The following is a 17,764-nucleotide window of genomic DNA, read 5'->3' on the forward strand; positions in this document are numbered from 1 at the left end:
TGCATGCATATATACAATTATATATACAGATATATAATTTAACTTCTCATTAGCAGTTACCTTAATTTCAGCATATATTATATATAGAAACACATATATACAGATATGTAATTTAACTTCTCATCCGTTTCCTTAATTTCAGCAGATTGTTTATACATATATATAAAACAAACACACACATATATAACTTCTCATTATCAGAGAGCCAGTGTGTTGTAGTGGTTGACTGGTAATCTGGTGAACCGGGTTCGTGTCTCCGCTCCTCCACATGCAGCTGCTGGGTGACCTTGGGCTAGTCCCACTTCTTTGAAGTCTCTCAGCCCCACTCACCCCACAGAGTGTTTGTTGTGGGGGAGGAAGGGAAAGGAGAATGTGAGCCGCTTTGAGACTCCTTCGGGTAGTGAAAAGCGGGATATCAAATCCAAACTCTTCTTCTTCTTCTTCAATTCAGCATACATTGTGTGTGTGTATCACTTATTATTATTGGTTTCTATTGATGTATTGGTTTGTTTGTTGCACGTATAGGATATTCTGTTTCTTAATGTTTGACGTTTGGTTGTATTTTTATATATGCTGCAAGCCACCCAGAGTGGCTGGGGAAACCCAGCCAGATGAGTGGGGTGTATTTTTTTTTAAAATCCTATTACTATTACTTACATATTTACAATTTAACTTCTCATTATGACAGTTTCCTTAATTTCAGCACCACCAGTTAAGGAAGGCTGCCTCGTTGTTTTTTTGTCCTTCCCATTTGTGGTGTGCTCAGAAATCCTCACCCATTCACTGCCAAAAAAACAAACAAACCCAAACCCAGTAGACACAGATCTCCCTCCTGGCACACACACACCCCCCCCCAATCATTTGTGTCTCTCTGTGTGTATATGGAGGGGGGGGGGTCCAGAGCAGAGGGTTACATAACCAGCGAGGCGGGGTGGACTAGAAGGGAAGCGTGGCGCCGCGTCACCGAGGACTCCTTCCTGTCCCGCCCACCTGGGAAATGCAAGGGGGGCCCATGTGAACCTCTTTGTGCCTCCCAGAGATTTGCGTCTGCAGCGATGCCGGACCGGGCTGTTGCTCTCGCCGGGGGAGCCCCATATTAAAGGTGCACCCTTTGGGGAGGGGGGATGGGGAGGGGAAGGAAGTGCAACCCCCCCAAACCCCCACCCTCTCCCAGTGGGTCCCAGCAAGGGTGCCCCCCACCCACCCCCCCAAAAATTGCAAGCAAAGCTCCCCTAAGCCTCCTCCCCTCCCCTCCCTTTCCACAGCAGCAAAAGAAAACTTTTATGCTAATAGCTTTATACAATCTTTTCAAACAACGCTCTGCTTCCCCTCCTCCCTTTCCTTGTGTTTCTAATCTTTTAAAAAAATATTTATTTGAAACTTCAAAGATCCATTTGGAAGGGAGATTGTTGATGGTTGGGATTCTGGCTGGAGGTTTATGGGGGGGAAGAGGAGGGAGGAGGGGGGGGTCTCCTCCAGCTTTCCAGATTTTAATCCTTTAATCCCCCGTGGGTCGCTGTTGTCAAATAAATTCTTTGTATTCTTCCCCTGGCTGGTTCTGTTTGCTTTTCCTGGCGTTAAAGGTGGGGGAGACCCCGATCTTGCCACTTCCCCCCCCCCCTTTATTAAAAATAAATAAATAAATAAATAAATAAAATTCTGTTGGCTTGTACCCTTTAACAGCTTTTTGCCATGAGGAAGTTCTTCAGGTGGTGCAAAATGGAGAAGGCTGTGTACACATCAGGCGGTTAAAGCACATCACATCCCACCCCACCCCCCCAAAAAAAGAAATTGTAGTTTGTTATGAGTGCCAGGAATTGAAGGTTTGGGGAGGGGGTGAGCTGCCGTTCGCAGGATTCTTTGTCAGGGAGAAGCGATGATGTGCTTTAAACATATGTTTTGTATGCAGCCTAAGTCATGTGGAAAAAACTTATTTCCCCTTCCTCTGTACCTTCCATTTTCTTATTGCCCTATTTTTTTGTACATTCATGATGGTATCAGGGTGGTTTTGCGCAATCCCGATTTCGGTACGTTTTGTGCCTGAAAAAGTTTCAGGGCTTTGTTTACGATCCGTAGGATTCTTGTAACATCCTGCTGAAATCCTGTAACTTTGCATACCACAGATGATGGTGTGTGTGTGTGTGTGTGTGTGTGTGTGTGTTGCTGGTCCTGTTTTTGTTGAGCTATATGCAGAAGCATCCCTCAAGACAACAGTGATGAAATGCCGTTAGGAAATTTTCACAGAACCACTAATAAAACGGACTGATGTGCAGATGGTCCAGTATGAAGCTGCTTCTCTGGTTTTTCCATAAAATATATACACCTCTTGATTGTAAGAAAACCTCAAAGCGGTTTACAAATTGGCCATTAATGTGCTGTTTATTGCATCAGTGACAGCTGTGCTGGTTTGCCAGTTCGTTTCTGCGTCCGATTCAAGGTGAATCATAGAATCGTAGAGTTGGAAGGGGCCATAAGTGTCATGTAGTCCAACCCCCTGCAGTGAAGGAATCTTTTGCCCAAATGCTCAAACCCACAACCTTGAGATTAAGAATCCTAGAATTGGAAGAGACCACCAGGGCCATCCAGTCCAACCCCCTGCCAAGCAGGAAACACCATCAAAGCATTCCTGACAGATGGCTGTCAAGCCTCTGCTTAAAGACCTCCAAAGAAGGAGACTCCACCACACTCCTTGGTAGCAAATTCCACTGTCAAACAGCTCTCACTGTCAGGAAGTTCTTCCTAATGTTTAGGTGGAACCTTCTTTCTTGTAGTTTGAATCCATTGCTCCATGTCCGCTTCTCTGGAGCAGCAGAAAACAACCTTTCTCCCTCCTCTAGATGACATCCTTTTATGAGTCTCATGTTCTACGTACTGAGCTATCCCAGCTTCCAGGTGTTTGTGTTAGTGTTTAAAACCCTGAGTGGCTCAGGCCCCAGACTCCCTGAAAGACTTCCGTAAAATAAATTCTCCTTCCAATGCAAATCTCTTCTCATGTGCTGCGTGAGCACCCGACGAATGCAGAACTTTTTGAAAGCCGCCTTAATAGAATGAAGCAGGGGTAGGTGGGTGAAAGTTTGAATCCTCAGATACGATCTTCCAAGGGCCCCTTTAGTAATTTCATTTGGATATCTTAGAGGCCTAACATAGGAGAAAGACCTGGAAGTGGTAGCTCAGTTTACGATGGCAGCTAGAATGCTAATCTGTCAGAACTGGAGAAATCCCAAACCATAATTTTAATCAAAGAAGGGAAGCAACATATCCATAATCTTTAATCGCTTCATTATGTATGTTTATAAAACTTAATAAATACAACAAGAAAAAGAAAAAAAAAAACGGGAAAGGTGAATAATGACATATTTGTGCAATACATTTAGTATCATATTTAGACATTTTTAAACATCAACATAAAAACCACAATATATATAATCAAAATAAAAATAACCCAATAACAACCCCCGCCAAAAAGAGCCACATTTTAAAAGGGCATAGGATGTATCTATAAATCTTAATAAAATTTATTTTAAAAAACTATAAACCTTAATAAAAGTTATTTTAAAAAAGAAATGTTTAGGAGGAATCTCAGAACCCAGATGGCGTGTTGGCTGAATTAAGATTTCCAATGACAGGAAGGTGATAGATATTTCACAGGTTTCACGTTTTCTTCACTCCCGGCTCCCATGATTAAGGAAGCCCAAATTGTGCAAAGAAGATAAAATATCAGAATAAAATGTGCAAAGTGAGAGAGATGATGATGATGATGATGATACCATTTGGCACAGTTTATAGAGCTTGCAAACCTCAGAACTTTCGTAGGTACAGCATTTGGATTGCCATGATGCAGGCTTGTATTTGAGGAAGGAGCGTAGGTCATTGCTAGAGCATCTGCTTGGCGTGAAGAAAGTCTCAATTTCAGTCCTCAGTATCTCCGGGTGGTCCTGGGAATACCCCCTGCCTGCAACCCTAGAGAGCCTCTGCCAGTCAGTGTAGACAATACTGAGCTATATGGACCAAAGGTGTAAGTTCCTATTTAAACAGAACATTGTTTAAACCAGGAGGACTAGGATCTTACTTTTTATTTAAAGAGAAGTTCTGGGCACCACAGTTCAAGAAGGATACTGACAAGCTGGAACGTGTCCAGAGGAGGGCAACCAAAATGGTCAAAGGCCTGGAAACGATGCCTTATGAGGAACGGCTTAGGAAGCTGGGTATGTTTAGCCTGGAGAAGAGAAGGTTAAGAGGTGATATGATAGCCATGTTCAAATATATAAAAGGATGTCATATAGAGGAGGGAGAAAGGTTGTTTTCTGCTGCTCCAGAGAAGCGGACACGGGGCAATGGATTCAAACTACAAGAAAGAAGATTCCACCTAAACATTAGGAAGAACTTCCTGACAGTAAGAGCTGTTTGACAGTGGAATTTGCTGCCAAGGAGTGTGGTGGAGTCTCCTTCTTTGGAGGTCTTTCAGTGGAGGCTTGACAGCCATCTGTCAGGAATGCTTTGATGGTGTTTCCTGCTTGGCAGGGGGTTGGACTGGATGGCCCTTGTGGTCTCTTCCAACTCTATGATTCTATGATTCTAAGGTGCCGCAGCTCAGTGGTAGAGCCTCTACTTTGCATGCAGAAGGTCTGTACAAGAAGGAGACCCTTAATTGCAAAGTTGTGTGTGGATCTGAGCTTTAACCTCTGTTTATTTTGGATTGTTGCTAGTTAAACACTTTTCATTACATTTTTGTAATCGCCTTGTAGGCCACAACGGTCCATCTCATAACACTCAGTGCAGGCAGCAGTGATCCACATGGACCAGTGGTCTGACGCTGTGTAAGCAGTCCTGGATTGCACAACAGGCAGGCAGGCAGGCTCAGCACATGCCGAGGGCCTTGCAGGGAAAGAAAGAGATTTTTTTTTTTTTGGTAAAGAAGAAATTGACTTTAAAGAAAACACATCAAAATTGTCAAAACGGAAAAACACCACCCCCAGTGTTCGAAATTCCTTGGATGTGTTTTGCTCCTGGCATAGGCCCAACTGGAGATTTCTGGGCGCCAAGTTGGTGAGCACAGTTTGAAAGCTTCCATAGTTAATACCATTTCCATTTTCCCTGTGTGTGTTTCTTCTTGCATACTGGGACAAGTGAACTGTTGTAAGAGCGAGTTGCAATGTAGTTGAGAGAATTGTGGCGTTGGAAGGGATCCTGTGGGACATTCCATTGGGGCAAACGTAACCTAAATTCAGTTACAGGTGGGTAGCCGTGTTGGTCTGCCATAGTCGAAACAAAATAGAAAAATCTTTCCAGTAGCACCTTAGAGACCAACTAAGTTTGTTCTTGGTATGAGCTTTCGTGTGCATGCACACTTCTTCAGATACACTGAAACAGAAGTCACCAGATCCTTAAATAATGCGAGATCAGATTCTGCCATGTTATTTAAGGATCTGGTGACTTCTGTCTGAGTGTATCTGAAGAAGTGTGCATGCACACGAAAGCTCATACCAAGAACAAACTCAGTTGGTCTCTAAGGTGCTACTGGAAAGAATTTTCTATTTTATAACCTAGATTTAAAGTGTGGTTTGTCGCCTAGCTTATATTTATTTAGTTCCCAGCACTACTTACCTCATTTTTCTCTTTTCACTGCTTAGCCCCATTTAAACCAGGAGGCCTCCTACTAATGTAAACTGAAATAATGCGAGATCAGATTCTGCCATGTGTTGCAATAAATCTATTTTGTTTTAAAATCATATTTTATTATTTAGTGTTGGTTTTATTTTCAATTGTAAACGGGGACCCACCATAATCTTTCCCTTCCTCTAAGGGTTTTTAATGAAGCACTTTGTACAAGGCAGGTTCTTGTGTTACGTAAGTTTGTGGGGTCTTCTGAACATAAGTTTCAAACTCTGCAGGTGAAACTGCTTGGCTTATCACACCTGCGTTCCACTTCTGAGGGGAAAGGAGATGATTTTCAGTCCCTGCCCGCAGCATGGAAGGAAACGGTTTTCTTCTTCTTTTCCTTCCAGGGGCTGGTGGTGTTTGAGGAGGTGGCTGTGCACTTCACGGAGAAGGAGTGGGGCCTGCTGGATCTGAACCAGAGGTCATGCTGGAGATTCACGACTTGGTGACCTCTCTGGGTAAGGATCCCTTTCCCCCGTAGCCAGGATACTAAGGTCCTGCTGTGTCCGGCCTCACAGCCTTGCTAGCCCAACATCATGGAATCATAGAATCGTGGAGTTGGAAGGGACACCAAGGGTCATCCAGGCCAACCCCCTGCAATGCAGGAATCTCAGCTAAGGCATCCATGACAGACGGCCATCCAACCTCTGCTTGAAAACCTCCAAGGAAGGAGAGTCCGCCACCTCGGAAGGGAAGCCATTCCACTGTTGAACAGCTCTCGCTATCAGAAAGTTCTTCCTGAAGTTTAGTTGGAATCTCCTTCCTTGTAACTTGAAGCTGCTTGTTCGAATCCTACCCTGTGGAGCAGGAAAAGACAAGCTTGCTCCATCTTCCATGTGACATCCCTTGAGATATTTAAAGATAGCTATCACATCTCCTCTCAGTCCCTTATTTTCCAGGCTAAACACACCCAGCTTTCTTAACCTTCTCAGTAGTGGTGCCCGCCCTGTGGAACACCCTCCCATCAGATGTCAAGGAAATAAACAACTATCTGACTTTTAGAAGACATCTGAAGGCAGGCCTGTTTAGGGAAGTTTTTAATGTTTGGTGTTTTATCCTGTTTTTAATATGCTATTGGGAGCTGCCTACATCGGGTAATCTGAGCTTGTTGCCACTGCGCTCTCTGCTCTATCACTCTCAAAGCCCGTCTAGTCTTAGGCGAAGGGGGGGTCAGGAATGCTTTCCAAGGACACTGAATCTGCCAGCTGTCTCTCTCCTGGTGTTTCCTTTTCTAGCTGTTCCTCATCCAGTATTTCCCAGCTTTTCCCCTCTGAACCACTTCTGCAAACCACTGCTCTAAATCATTACTGTCCTCCTGTGCTTGGGAAGGTTCAGGAAAAGGGGGGAGCTCCCACCACTCCTCCCCAGTCCAGACCCTGACATTATTGCATCTCTATTTCAAGATGGACATGTGAGCTCAAGACCTGACCTCATCTCCTGGCTGGAAGAAGACAGAAAAGACCTCTTTGCCAAAGGCTCCATGGAAGAGATCAGATCCACAGGTGGGTGTGTCTCTGAGGCCATGCCAGCCCCTTACACTTAAATCAGCATCGTGCCAATTTAAGCCAACAAGAAATAATAGTGACGACAATAATATACTCGCTTCGTATTTCAACCCGAAATCTTTGGGCACCTTAACGGATCCCAGCAAAAAGGACTCAATATAAGAAATACAGGGCGGGATTCAACTCTCAAGCCCCGACAGTGAAACTTTTTCAGCAGGAGGCCAGTCCACTGTCCCTCAGACCTTCTCGGGGGCCAGACTATATTGGGGGGGGGTGAACGAATTCCTATGCCCCACAAATAACCCAGAGATGCATTTTAAATAAAAGCACACATTCTACTCATGTGAAAACACGCTGATTCCCAGACTGTCCGCGGGCTGGATTTAGAAGGCGATTGGGCTGGATCCAGCCCCCGGGGCTTAGTTTGCCTACCAATAGTGGAAACTCATAACAAGGACTTTTGCTAGCAGAATGGGACTGTCCCCCTTCCCTCCCATGCCCACCCCCTGCGCCAATTGGCTCAATTGACACAATTAATTCCATATTCTGTGTATGATAATTAAATATTTCTAGTAATGGTACTCATAATTCCTCATTTTACCTAACGTAAATAAACACCACTAAACTGTTCATATTTAGGTAAAAGAATCACAAAAACCAAGTGGATACAAAACACGAAAATATATCAAAATTCCTAAATTGCAACATCATTACAATAATACAGCAATTTATTTTTTATTTTAGGGCAAATACTAAATCTAAAAATAAGGTATTTAAAATATGTTTAAAATATGTTTAAAATATTATGTGTGTTATTTATATTAATATTTTACATTAATGTAAAAATGCCACATTTCCCTGTAAGAGCTTTGGTGGAAGCAGAAGACTCCAGCCTGCTGGTAGGGATTTGTGGATATTTGATGCTGCTTTTGTCAATCCAGCAAGTAGTTACTGTTTTTTTAACCTGTTTGTTAATGTTTCTGCCTTTCTGGAAATAGAACTGAGTTTTCAGGTATTTCTCTCTCTTTCCTCTTTCTCTCCTTCCCTCCATATCTGGATCCCGAAGGTGGCAGATCTCTGAAGAAGATCAAGCTGGAGAGCTTCCCGGACGAAGCTCCCGTGATCAAGGAAGAATATGAGGCCCTGCCGGAAAGATGCCAAGAGAATATTTCTTTCCCCAGTGAGGCCGGTGAGGAGGGTGAGTCCCAGTTGCCGCCACAACATTGGGGTGCAGCAGAAAGAAGACCTGAGCAAGTACATTCAGCATAAGGATGAAATTATGGGGGCACACAGGAATTATGACGAGCTCCTTCAGGATAAGGGTGGGATCTGGAAAACGAGCAAGGTCCCAACCAAAGAAGAGTGGCAACATAAGTTGATGGAATATGCGCAGCTTGCAGACTAAACGTATAGAATAAGAGAACAAGAAGAACATACATTTAGAGAAGATTGGGAAACGTTTATTGAATCTTAACACTGAAAACACTGACAGCATTAAGATAAATTCAACCGTGTAAATAAGTTTTGATGGATGTAATAATGGAAAACCGATTGATACAGCTTTTGTAAAATATACAGGGATATAATATAGGTAAAATGGACCATGGAAAGAGAAGAAGGGAAGTCATTGATATCTTAAGGATGCAAAAATGAGTACTTTAAATTGTAAAATAGAAAAATTAATTAAAAATTTATACACACACAGAGAGAGAGAGAGAGAGAGAGAGAGAGAGATACACAGAAAGGAATTATTGCTAGCTTGTTCAGGATAAAGTGGGACAGACAGACAGACAGACAAACAAGAACATTTTGCCATGGTTAAATAAAGAAAAAAAGTGGGAAAGTACTTAAAATTGTAATACATTGCAAGATGGAGTAATGTTATTATTCAATGAATATTCAATTAATATCAAGTCATTAAAAATTTTCTGTATGTCCACAAGCTCTGGTGTTAACGATCACACTGCAGATTTGCACAACACAATTTCCTTCCCTCCCTCCCTCCCCTCCTTGTTTTTTTTAAAATAATTTTTATTAGATTTCAATTACAGTAATCAAGTAAAAGCCTCATTATAACAATGCCAAATTATAGTACCATTAATAATGCCAATCGTTCAAAAGCCAAATTACACGATTTAGGTGGGCCCCCGCGTGCTAGAATTGATGGTTTGATGATTTACTTTATTTCCGCGTTCCAAAATCTTACAGATTTCCATTGCACTCGTCAGAATAACACACCCTTATACCGCAACTGCAGTTTTAATGACTTCCACTCACATTAGCACATTCAGTGATTTACAGTCCTACAAGTGAAGCATTCAGACTCTCTCTTTGTTCTTCTTGTGTGTGGTAATTATTCCGTCCATGATGTTTCTTCCTGTCCTTGTAATATATTTTGTCTATCTTTTTCCTTCCTTGTAACCAAAGCGCACCTGCTGAGCCGCGCCTCCGACCACGGTTTCCCCGAAGGCATGTCCCTCTCAAGCAGCGGTAGGAAAGGGCGAGGCGTCTCCTGGAGGCACCAGGAAATCTTGGACCTCTTGGACATTTGGGGGGAGCCGAAGATCCAGGAGCAGCTGCGTGCCAGCCACCGCAACATCGAGGCCTTCGAGATCATCGCCCGGAAGATGGCCTGCCGCGGGCACCGACGCAACGCCGTGGAGTGCCGCTCCAAGACCAAGTGCATGAGGCTGGAGTACCAGCGGGTTGTGAACCACAACTCCAGGACGGGGAAGCACACGGCCACCTGCCCGTACTACGCAAAGCTGCACAGCATCCTCCACAACGGGGACGCGGCCGTCCGGCCAAAGCGCATCCCCAGGAACATTAAAAAAAAGACAAGAGCCTCAACACCGCTCGCCAAGGAGACTGCCGCTCCCGAGCGCACCGAGGAACTTTGTGCCCAGGATGCGCAAGCAGGAAATGCAGAGGAGTACATGGTGAAGCAAGTTCTTGTACCTGGTGGGCAGAATTCGTCTTTTTAGGAACAAAGGAATGTGGGGAGCTGCCTTATACAGATCCAGCTGTGTATTGTCCACACTGGCTGGCAGCAGCTCTCCAGGGGTTCGGGCAGGGGACGATTCCCAGCCCTACCTGGAGAGGCCAGTGGGATTTGAACCCAGGATCTTCTGCATGCAAAGCAGATGCTCTCCCTCCGAGCTACAGCCCTTTGCCATTCTTATTGGGAGTCAGCAGAGGTCCTCCTTTCTGCAGCGGGGTGGGAACTTTGTGTGTTGCGGTGGTGGAACTGGTCACCTTCCAAATATTGCTGGGCTCCCATCATCTCTGGCCATTGGTCATGCTGGTTGGGCCGATGGTGCTGTTGCTCTGCAGGGGGTGTCCAAACAAGGATGGAGAATGGAGCGCCAGAGGCGGAGGAGGTGCCAGGATGACGCTAAAATTTGAGAGGCCAAAGTCCGCCACTTAATGGGAGCTGGAGGACCACGGCTTCCCTGCAGGCATTGGCTTTGCATCTTAACAGTTTGCCTCGTAGCCATAGGCTGATTTGTATGGGTCAGAACAGTTGTGCAAGAATCCCAAGGCACGTTCTCGGGGTCCCCTGGTTTGTACACAGGAGGTCTAGGCTCAATCCCTCGCATTGTCGACATTGGGGATGCAGAACCTGTAGTCCACCCAGATATTGTTGGACTACAACTCCCACCCCCGCCAGGGAGGACAAAACAGTAACTTGCACAGAGGCACATGGCTTTCTCCTCCAAGGGCTATTCGTTGCTCTGTATATGTCATGGATTGGCCAGACGCAGAGGAATGGTGGGAGTAACCAGCTGGGGAACCCCCAGGAGAAGAAGGTTCAGAGCCCAGGGAGTGGTGGTGGAATGACAATGAGGGGTCGGAGGGAGAAGACTGGGAGGAGGAGGTGTCGGAAGCCAAAGAGGTAACAGGGCTTAGTGAGCGGGGAGAGTCTGTGGCAGAGAGAAGTTTGGAATTGGAGGCAGAAGCTGAAGCAGGGGATGAGGGAGACCAAGAGGCAGAGATGAGTCTGGGGAAGAGGCACAGGTGTCTCCCCATTGTGCTCTGACAAGTTCCACTCCGCCTGATCTCCCAGAACCAAGAGAGGCATGAAAAGGGCAGAGGAGATTGGCTTCATACAGGCCCAGTCTCAGATTGTTTGGAAAAGGCCCTGGAGACTTGGGCAGCTGCGGGGAGACCTAGAGATGGGAAGGCCCGGTAAAAAACCTGGTTTCCCCCCATTTCCCCCGGGTTTTTTCCAGGCCTTCCCATCTCTAGGGTGGCCTTCAGTCTCTTCCAACTGCCTCATGGGGGTCAGACTTGCCAGAAATGAGTTGCTCTGCTCATTAGGCTTGATGCTCCTGTGCTGATACTGTTTCTTACTAATAAAGAGTTAACTGCACTTGTTCGGCGTGCTTTACTGCTGGCTCGCTCCTGTCAGGATGCTCTTCAGAATAAGACTCCTCGCATGGTCTGAGTGAATCATGCCTCACATTTAGAGAAGAGCATTTATTTATTCAGCTCCCAACAGCCCCAGCCAAGGATAGCTCAGTTGGCAGAGCATCAGACTCTTAATCTCAGGGTCTTGGGTTTGAGCCCCACGTTGGGCAAAAAGATTCCTGCATTGCAGGGGGTTGGACTAGATGACCCTCGGGGTCCCTTCCAGCTTGTGATTCTGTGCAAAGCATGGCCAGTGGTTGCAGATAATGGGAGCTGTAGTTCAGCAATATCTCAAGAGCTACAGTTCCCCAACCCTGTTTCTATATGCTTCAGCTTAATTTTACCCGATTTTCTTTTCTAAAAAAATATTATTTCTCCCCAGGAGATGGCCACAGCAAAGAAAAGGCCATAGAAGAGAGCATTGAGACGTGCATCATTGGAGATCGCTCCGGTGAGTGCTGTTGGCGTCAATAAATGTCAAGCGAGTAGTTGCTTGGGCTGCATCCACTCTGCTGTGGGTGAGAGTGTCCGTCAGTTGACTCATTCCTCACCCATCCGCCTCCAAACAGACTGCCTTTCCCATTTAATAGATGCAGCCTCCAGCGGAATAGGGGTGGAAATGGAAGCCGACCAGGCAGACACGGAGGTGGAGAAGGAACAAGGTATGGGTTTTAAGATCATTGGTATCTTCTACACTTGATTATTGTGGGACTATCCTTGGAGAGCCAGTGTGGTGTAGTGGTTAAGAGTGGTAGACTCGTAATCTGGTGAACCGGGTTCGCGTCTCCGCTCCTCCGCATGCAGCTGCTGGGTGACCTTGGGCTAGTCACACTTCGCTGAAGTCTCTCAGCCCCACTCACCTCACAGAGTGTTTGTTGTGGGGGAGGAAGGGAAAGGAGAATGTGAGCCGCTTTGAGACTCCTTCAGGTAGTGAAAAGCGGGATATCAAATCCAAACTCTTCTTCTTCTTCTTCTTCGGTTGTTGAACATAATCGGTTCTGGAAGACCGTTCAATTTCCGAAACTTTCGACAACTGAAAACGGAAGCCTCAATACAATAGGGCAGGTGTGGCCAACTTCCAAGAGATTGCGATCTACTCACAGAGTTGAAAACTGGCAATGATCTACCCCCTTTTGGGGGGTCCAGGTCAAAGTTTTTGAGGGTTTTTTTAGGAAGGAAAGTCCTGTTTTGGGGGGTTCACATAAAAGTTTTTGAGCTTCTTTAGGGAGGAGGAAAGCGACATTGAGCTTTTTTAAGGAAGGAAAGCCCTGTTTTTGGTGGTTCAGGTCATTTTAGGGGTGCAGGGCAAATATGCGGAGTTTTTTTTTTTAGGGGAGCCAAAGTTTTTTAGCTTCTTTGGGGGGAGCCACTGATCTACCGGTGATCTACCACAGATGTCCAGTGATCTACCGGTAGATCACGATCTACCTGTTGGACATGCCTGCAATAGGGAAACTCAAAATGGAAGCTGCGTAGCACGTTCGTCTTCCGAAAAAACGTTCAACAACTGGAGCATTTACTTCCGAGTTTTCGGCGTTCGGGAGCCAAAAAGTATGATAACAGAGGCGTTCAGGAACCGAGGTTTGGCTGCAACCACCAGCTCCTCCAAAGCTTGTACTGGCTGCTTTGTGCTGTCGGGCTCAAGCGTCTTGTACTAGTTTGCAAGGCTCTTAACAACTTCTATCCAGGATACAACCGGGGCAGCTGAGATCTTCTGATGGGGCACTTTTGACGACCCTCACATGCCTGAGGTTCAGCTGACCGAGCCTTTGGTGTAGAAGGCGCTTGCCTATGGAACTCCTTGCCAATGCCAATAGATGTTCAGTTTGGAACTTTCCCGCACCCCAAACCAACCAATTTCTGTTGATGTTGTGCACCAATTTGCTTTAGATAAGAGGCGTGTGCATAGTTTTGAAAGTGCAGTTTATAAATATTTACATGTGCCTTAGGGAGTGCCCGAGGTCTTATTTCTCTGCCTGATCACCGAGGTCTTTGGGGCTGTCTCTCTCACAAACAGCTGGGCCTTCTGTATTGTGAGTCTAAGGCCCTATCTGCACATTTAAAGCAGTATTATGCCACTTCAAACAACCATGGCTACCCCCCAAAGCATTCTGGGAACTGCTGCTAAGGGTGCTGAGAGTTCTTCGGAGAGGCCCCTATCCCCTTCACAGAGCGACCGTTCCCAATGGAGAGGGATAGATAGTTTTTGTGTTTTTTAAAATTATTTATACTTTTCAGATATATACATTTCACTGATTTTACAGTCATTTTAACATTTTAAAACTTGACTTCCTCCCCCCTCTTTCTGTGGTTCCTTAAATTTATTTTTAATATCTTCTGCATATCCAAATTCACTTAACGTACCCATTTATTTGTATCCTTTAAATACTCTTATGTAACTGCACGTTATTACAATAATCCTGCCAGTTTGTTTTTTTTATCTGCTTACAATTTATCTGTAAATATTCAATAAACCATTTCCACTCATTTATAAAAAGTTTATCTTGATTTCTTAATTTTCCAGTAAGTTTCTCCATTTCTGCGTATTCCATAAGTTTTTGTATCCATTCTTCCTTTGCTGGGACTTCTGCTTCTTTCCATTTTTGGGCGAGAAGCATTTTTGCCACTGTAGTCGCATACATGAATAAATTTCTATACAATTTAGGTAGTTCTATCTCTATAATTCCCAAAAGAAAAGCTTCTGGTTTGTTTGTTTTTTAAAAGGTTATTCTGAACATCCTTTTCATTTCATTGTATATCATTTCCCAGTAAGCCTTAACCTTGCTGCAAGACCACCACATATGACAAAAATAACCTTTCTCTTAACATTTCCAACACTTACTGCATTTTTCCATGTATAAGACGATGCCTTTGGCTAAAAAAAAATAGGCAAAAATTGGGTGTCGTCTTATACACAGATCGTGAATGCAGGGGGGGCGTGTGATTAATGGCAGCAGCAAGCAGGAGATTGACAGTGCCGATTGGACGGGTGATTGGTGGCTGCGGCAAGGCCTGCTGGTGATTGGCGGTGGCTGCGGCAAGTGGGTGGGTGGTCTGTTGGTGGTGGCGAGTGGGCAATTGGAGGCTGCAGTGAGGTGTGAGATCAGCACTGGCTGTGGCAAGTGATCGGCAGTGGCAGGCAGGCAGGCGGATGTGCAATTGGCGGAATTGACCTCTCCCCCCCCCCAGCCAAAAAGCTAAACAACTTAGTTTCTTAATTTTGGGTTTTCTTATACACTGAAAAATACGGTATTTGATTTGGATTTATACATTAAAAGGTTGAGAGGGATTGATAGTTATAGGTCTGCAAGGGAAATAGGGGGTCCCCGAGCAACTCTCAGCAGCCTAGCAAACTACAAGGTTTCAGATCCGTTGGAATTAATGGACATGATTAACTTACTCCCAAGTTGCCTCTTGCAGGAGCAATTTCTAAAATTTTACTAAGAAGTACTTATGTCTGTCCTGAACCTTCAGTGGATGCGCCCAAACTCTGGTACTACGAGAGGAGAAGCAACTTTCTTTCTCCGTGTCTCGTATAATTTTACACACCTGTAGCATGTCTCCTAGCCTTCAAACTAAAAAGCCCGCGAGTGCTACCACCTTTCCTCATATAGGCAAGTCTCTCTGTCCCCTTAAGGCTCTCCTCTTTGTTGTCCTTCCAGACGCTGCCGCCCCAAACCGCCCGGCTCCTGCCCTGTCCCCCGATACTTGCATGGCGATCCTGAGGACCAAGAAGAAGCGAAAAGGCGAGAGCGACATGATCGAGCGGCTGATGAAGCACTCCTCGATGGAGAACGCCCGGCTCCTGTCCGCCATGGAGAAAGACAGCAAGGTTTTCTCGGAGTACGTGCAGCTCATGAAAGAGGAGGACGCGCAGATCAAGGAGGAGAGGAAAGCCTTTCTGAACTCCATTGACAATCTCGGCACCATCCTGCAGAGCCTCGTCTCCGGCCTGAATAAAATCGGAGAGGCCCTGCTCAGGCCCGACCAAAGCCCGGCGGCCGGATTCGCAGACAGCTTCTCCTCTCTAAACTCGCCCTCGGGCTGCATGTCGCCGGTGCTTTGCAACGGAGAAAGTACCCCTTCTCAGAGCACCCATTTCTCTGGCTCGCTGGAGAGGGCATCTCCGGAAACATCAAGCCCCGCCAAGGAATCCATGTACATTCCAGACTGCCAAGGGTAGCTGTGCATAAAAGGCCAGGTGTGGACGACCCTTTTCATGCCTCCCTTGTGGCTTAACCTTCCCCACCACCCCCCAGGGCCTGCATGCCGGAGGTGGGGGGAGCCGATGCAAAAGGGGGCAGAGCCGATGCAGAAAAATGTAGCAGTAGGCCGATGCCATCTCTCGTGCATATGCACCCCATTGATACAGAAACGCAGGATAATTAGATCTGTCCCCCCAAGCTTGACTGCTTGCGGGCGGAGATCTCTTGAGCCGCAGTTTTCAGGATGCAACCTTCACTCTACCGCAGGGCAGTGAGGCTTGAACTCACTGGAGAAACGAAGAGTCTTCCCCACCGCCAGCCTGAACGCTACACAGGAGCGTTTTTGTCAGGGTGTGTGTTGCGGAGTAGGGGTGGGGCGTTAAAAAAAACCCTCCCAAATCTCCCAGTTGCAACCGACCCGCAGCAATGGATTCGCCATGCATGGAGCTACTGGGAGGCGGGGGAATGGGACCGTGGACCAAACCGGTGGTCCCTCACCTCTGGGATAAATCAGCAAGCTATGCTGCTCCCCGCTTGCGGTTCACCCGAGGTATCCAGTCGCATTGCACGTTTTGGGGAAGAGAGCTTTGGCAAATGCCCTCGGCGTCTCACACGGGAGTCGGCTGAGCCTCCGTTCGGCAGCCTGCGGTCGCTCACCAGCGCCGAAACCAAAATGAATTTGATCGAAGTGCGGGGGGATATAACCATTCTCCTCAGCCAATTGTCACAGGTCGCCTGAGGGGGACGAGGGGCTTTGTGTGGTGGTCATGCATGTGAGAGTGGGGCAGGTGGCCGCATGTGACGTTGGTCTGTGGCCCCCGGATGCCTAGCCAAGGCTGAATGCGGCCCTGCGGACAGAAACTGTTTGCCGCCCCTTTTCCAAGTGCATGTTCTTTACTGGGAGTTTTAATAGCCTAATGAGCGCAGCTGCATTCAGATGAAATAAGCCAGAGTGAAGGATTTCTTTTTGAAAAAAGTAAGATGTCTGTCTCTCTCTCTATATATATTACGCATTTTTCTAACAACTCTAATTTTAGCGCACACCTGAACCCATTTATATTCTGTGTTTTGTGCAACAAAAGCATAGGTTCCCTGATTTATAAATAAGAAGCACCTTCCCCCTGCCGCCACCCCCCGGTTGTTTTAAATAAGATTTTTTAATAAAAGAAATGGTTCAATAAAAGAAATTACTCTTTTCATCCGAACCGTCCTGTGTCTTATATCAGGGGTCCGCAAACTTTTTCAGCAGGGGGCCGGTCCACTGTCCCTCAGACCTTGTGGGGAGCCAGACCATATTTTTTTTGGGGGGGGGGAAATGAATGAATTCCTATGCCCCACAAATAACCCAGAGATGCATTTTAAATAAAAGGACACATTTTACTCATGTAAAAAACACGCCGATTCCCAGACCGTCCGTGGGCCAGATTTAGAAAGCAATTGGGCCAGATCCGGCCCCTGGGCCTTAGTTTGCCTACCCATGTCTTATATTCACAGTAGGTATATTTTGTTACCTCAGAATTTTTTTTACCTCAGAATTTTCCTCGTGGAAAATACCGGTAGTTGCGCCTCCAAGTTCCTTAATTATGATTGACGGAAGAGATATGGGTGTTACTTATTTGTTAAGATTTCTTATCTGCCCTTTACCATATGATCCCAGAGTGGGTTGCAGTAACGTATACAGTTACAAAAACGAATAAAAATGGCGTCAACAGTGAGACTGTTCCAAAATTATGCTCTGTACTAGAGTGAGGAACTTTTCTCAGCCACGTAATCTCCTGGACATCTTTTTTTTGTGGGGGGGGAAGGGGATATGCAAGTGGTGGGCAGGGAAAGAAGCAACAGTGTGAGGCACTAAAAGTGTAAATTTCACCTTTGTACGGAAGGCTAGCTTCTCCACACACACACAATAACTTCCCACAAACAGCTCAGTGATCATGCAGTTTACGGATGCTCCCTCCCCCCAGATGTTTTACTTTAATTATTACT

The 17,764-nt window shown here is 45.9% G+C and overlaps 1 protein-coding gene across 1 annotated transcript; it reads left to right on the plus strand.

The window, feature by feature from the left end:
- The first annotated feature begins 967 nt into the window (after positions 1-967).
- On the plus strand, positions 968-15,962 carry LOC117042734. Its single transcript, XM_033142359.1, has 8 exons — positions 968-1,102; positions 6,006-6,116; positions 7,062-7,160; positions 8,230-8,361; positions 9,591-10,124; positions 11,956-12,024; positions 12,164-12,235; positions 15,236-15,962. The coding sequence occupies exons 2-8, from the start codon at positions 6,083-6,085 to the stop codon at positions 15,754-15,756; spliced, it is 1,461 nt and encodes a 486-aa protein (XP_032998250.1). The 5' UTR covers positions 968-1,102; positions 6,006-6,082; the 3' UTR covers positions 15,757-15,962.
- Positions 15,963-17,764: the final 1,802 nt, after the last annotated feature.

This window comes from Lacerta agilis, chromosome 2 (genome assembly GCF_009819535.1).
Source record: "Lacerta agilis isolate rLacAgi1 chromosome 2, rLacAgi1.pri, whole genome shotgun sequence".
NCBI lineage: Eukaryota > Metazoa > Chordata > Lepidosauria > Squamata > Lacertidae > Lacerta > Lacerta agilis.

Coding starts and splice junctions, on each gene's coding strand:
- LOC117042734 (XM_033142359.1), top strand. CDS start 6,083: ATGCTGGAGATTCACGACTTGGTGACCTCTCTGG. Junction 6,117..7,061: donor CGACTTGGTGACCTCTCTGG/GTAAGGATCCCT, acceptor CTCTATTTCAAG/ATGGACATGTGAGCTCAAGA. Junction 10,125..11,955: donor GAAGCAAGTTCTTGTACCTG/GTGGGCAGAATT, acceptor ATTTCTCCCCAG/GAGATGGCCACAGCAAAGAA.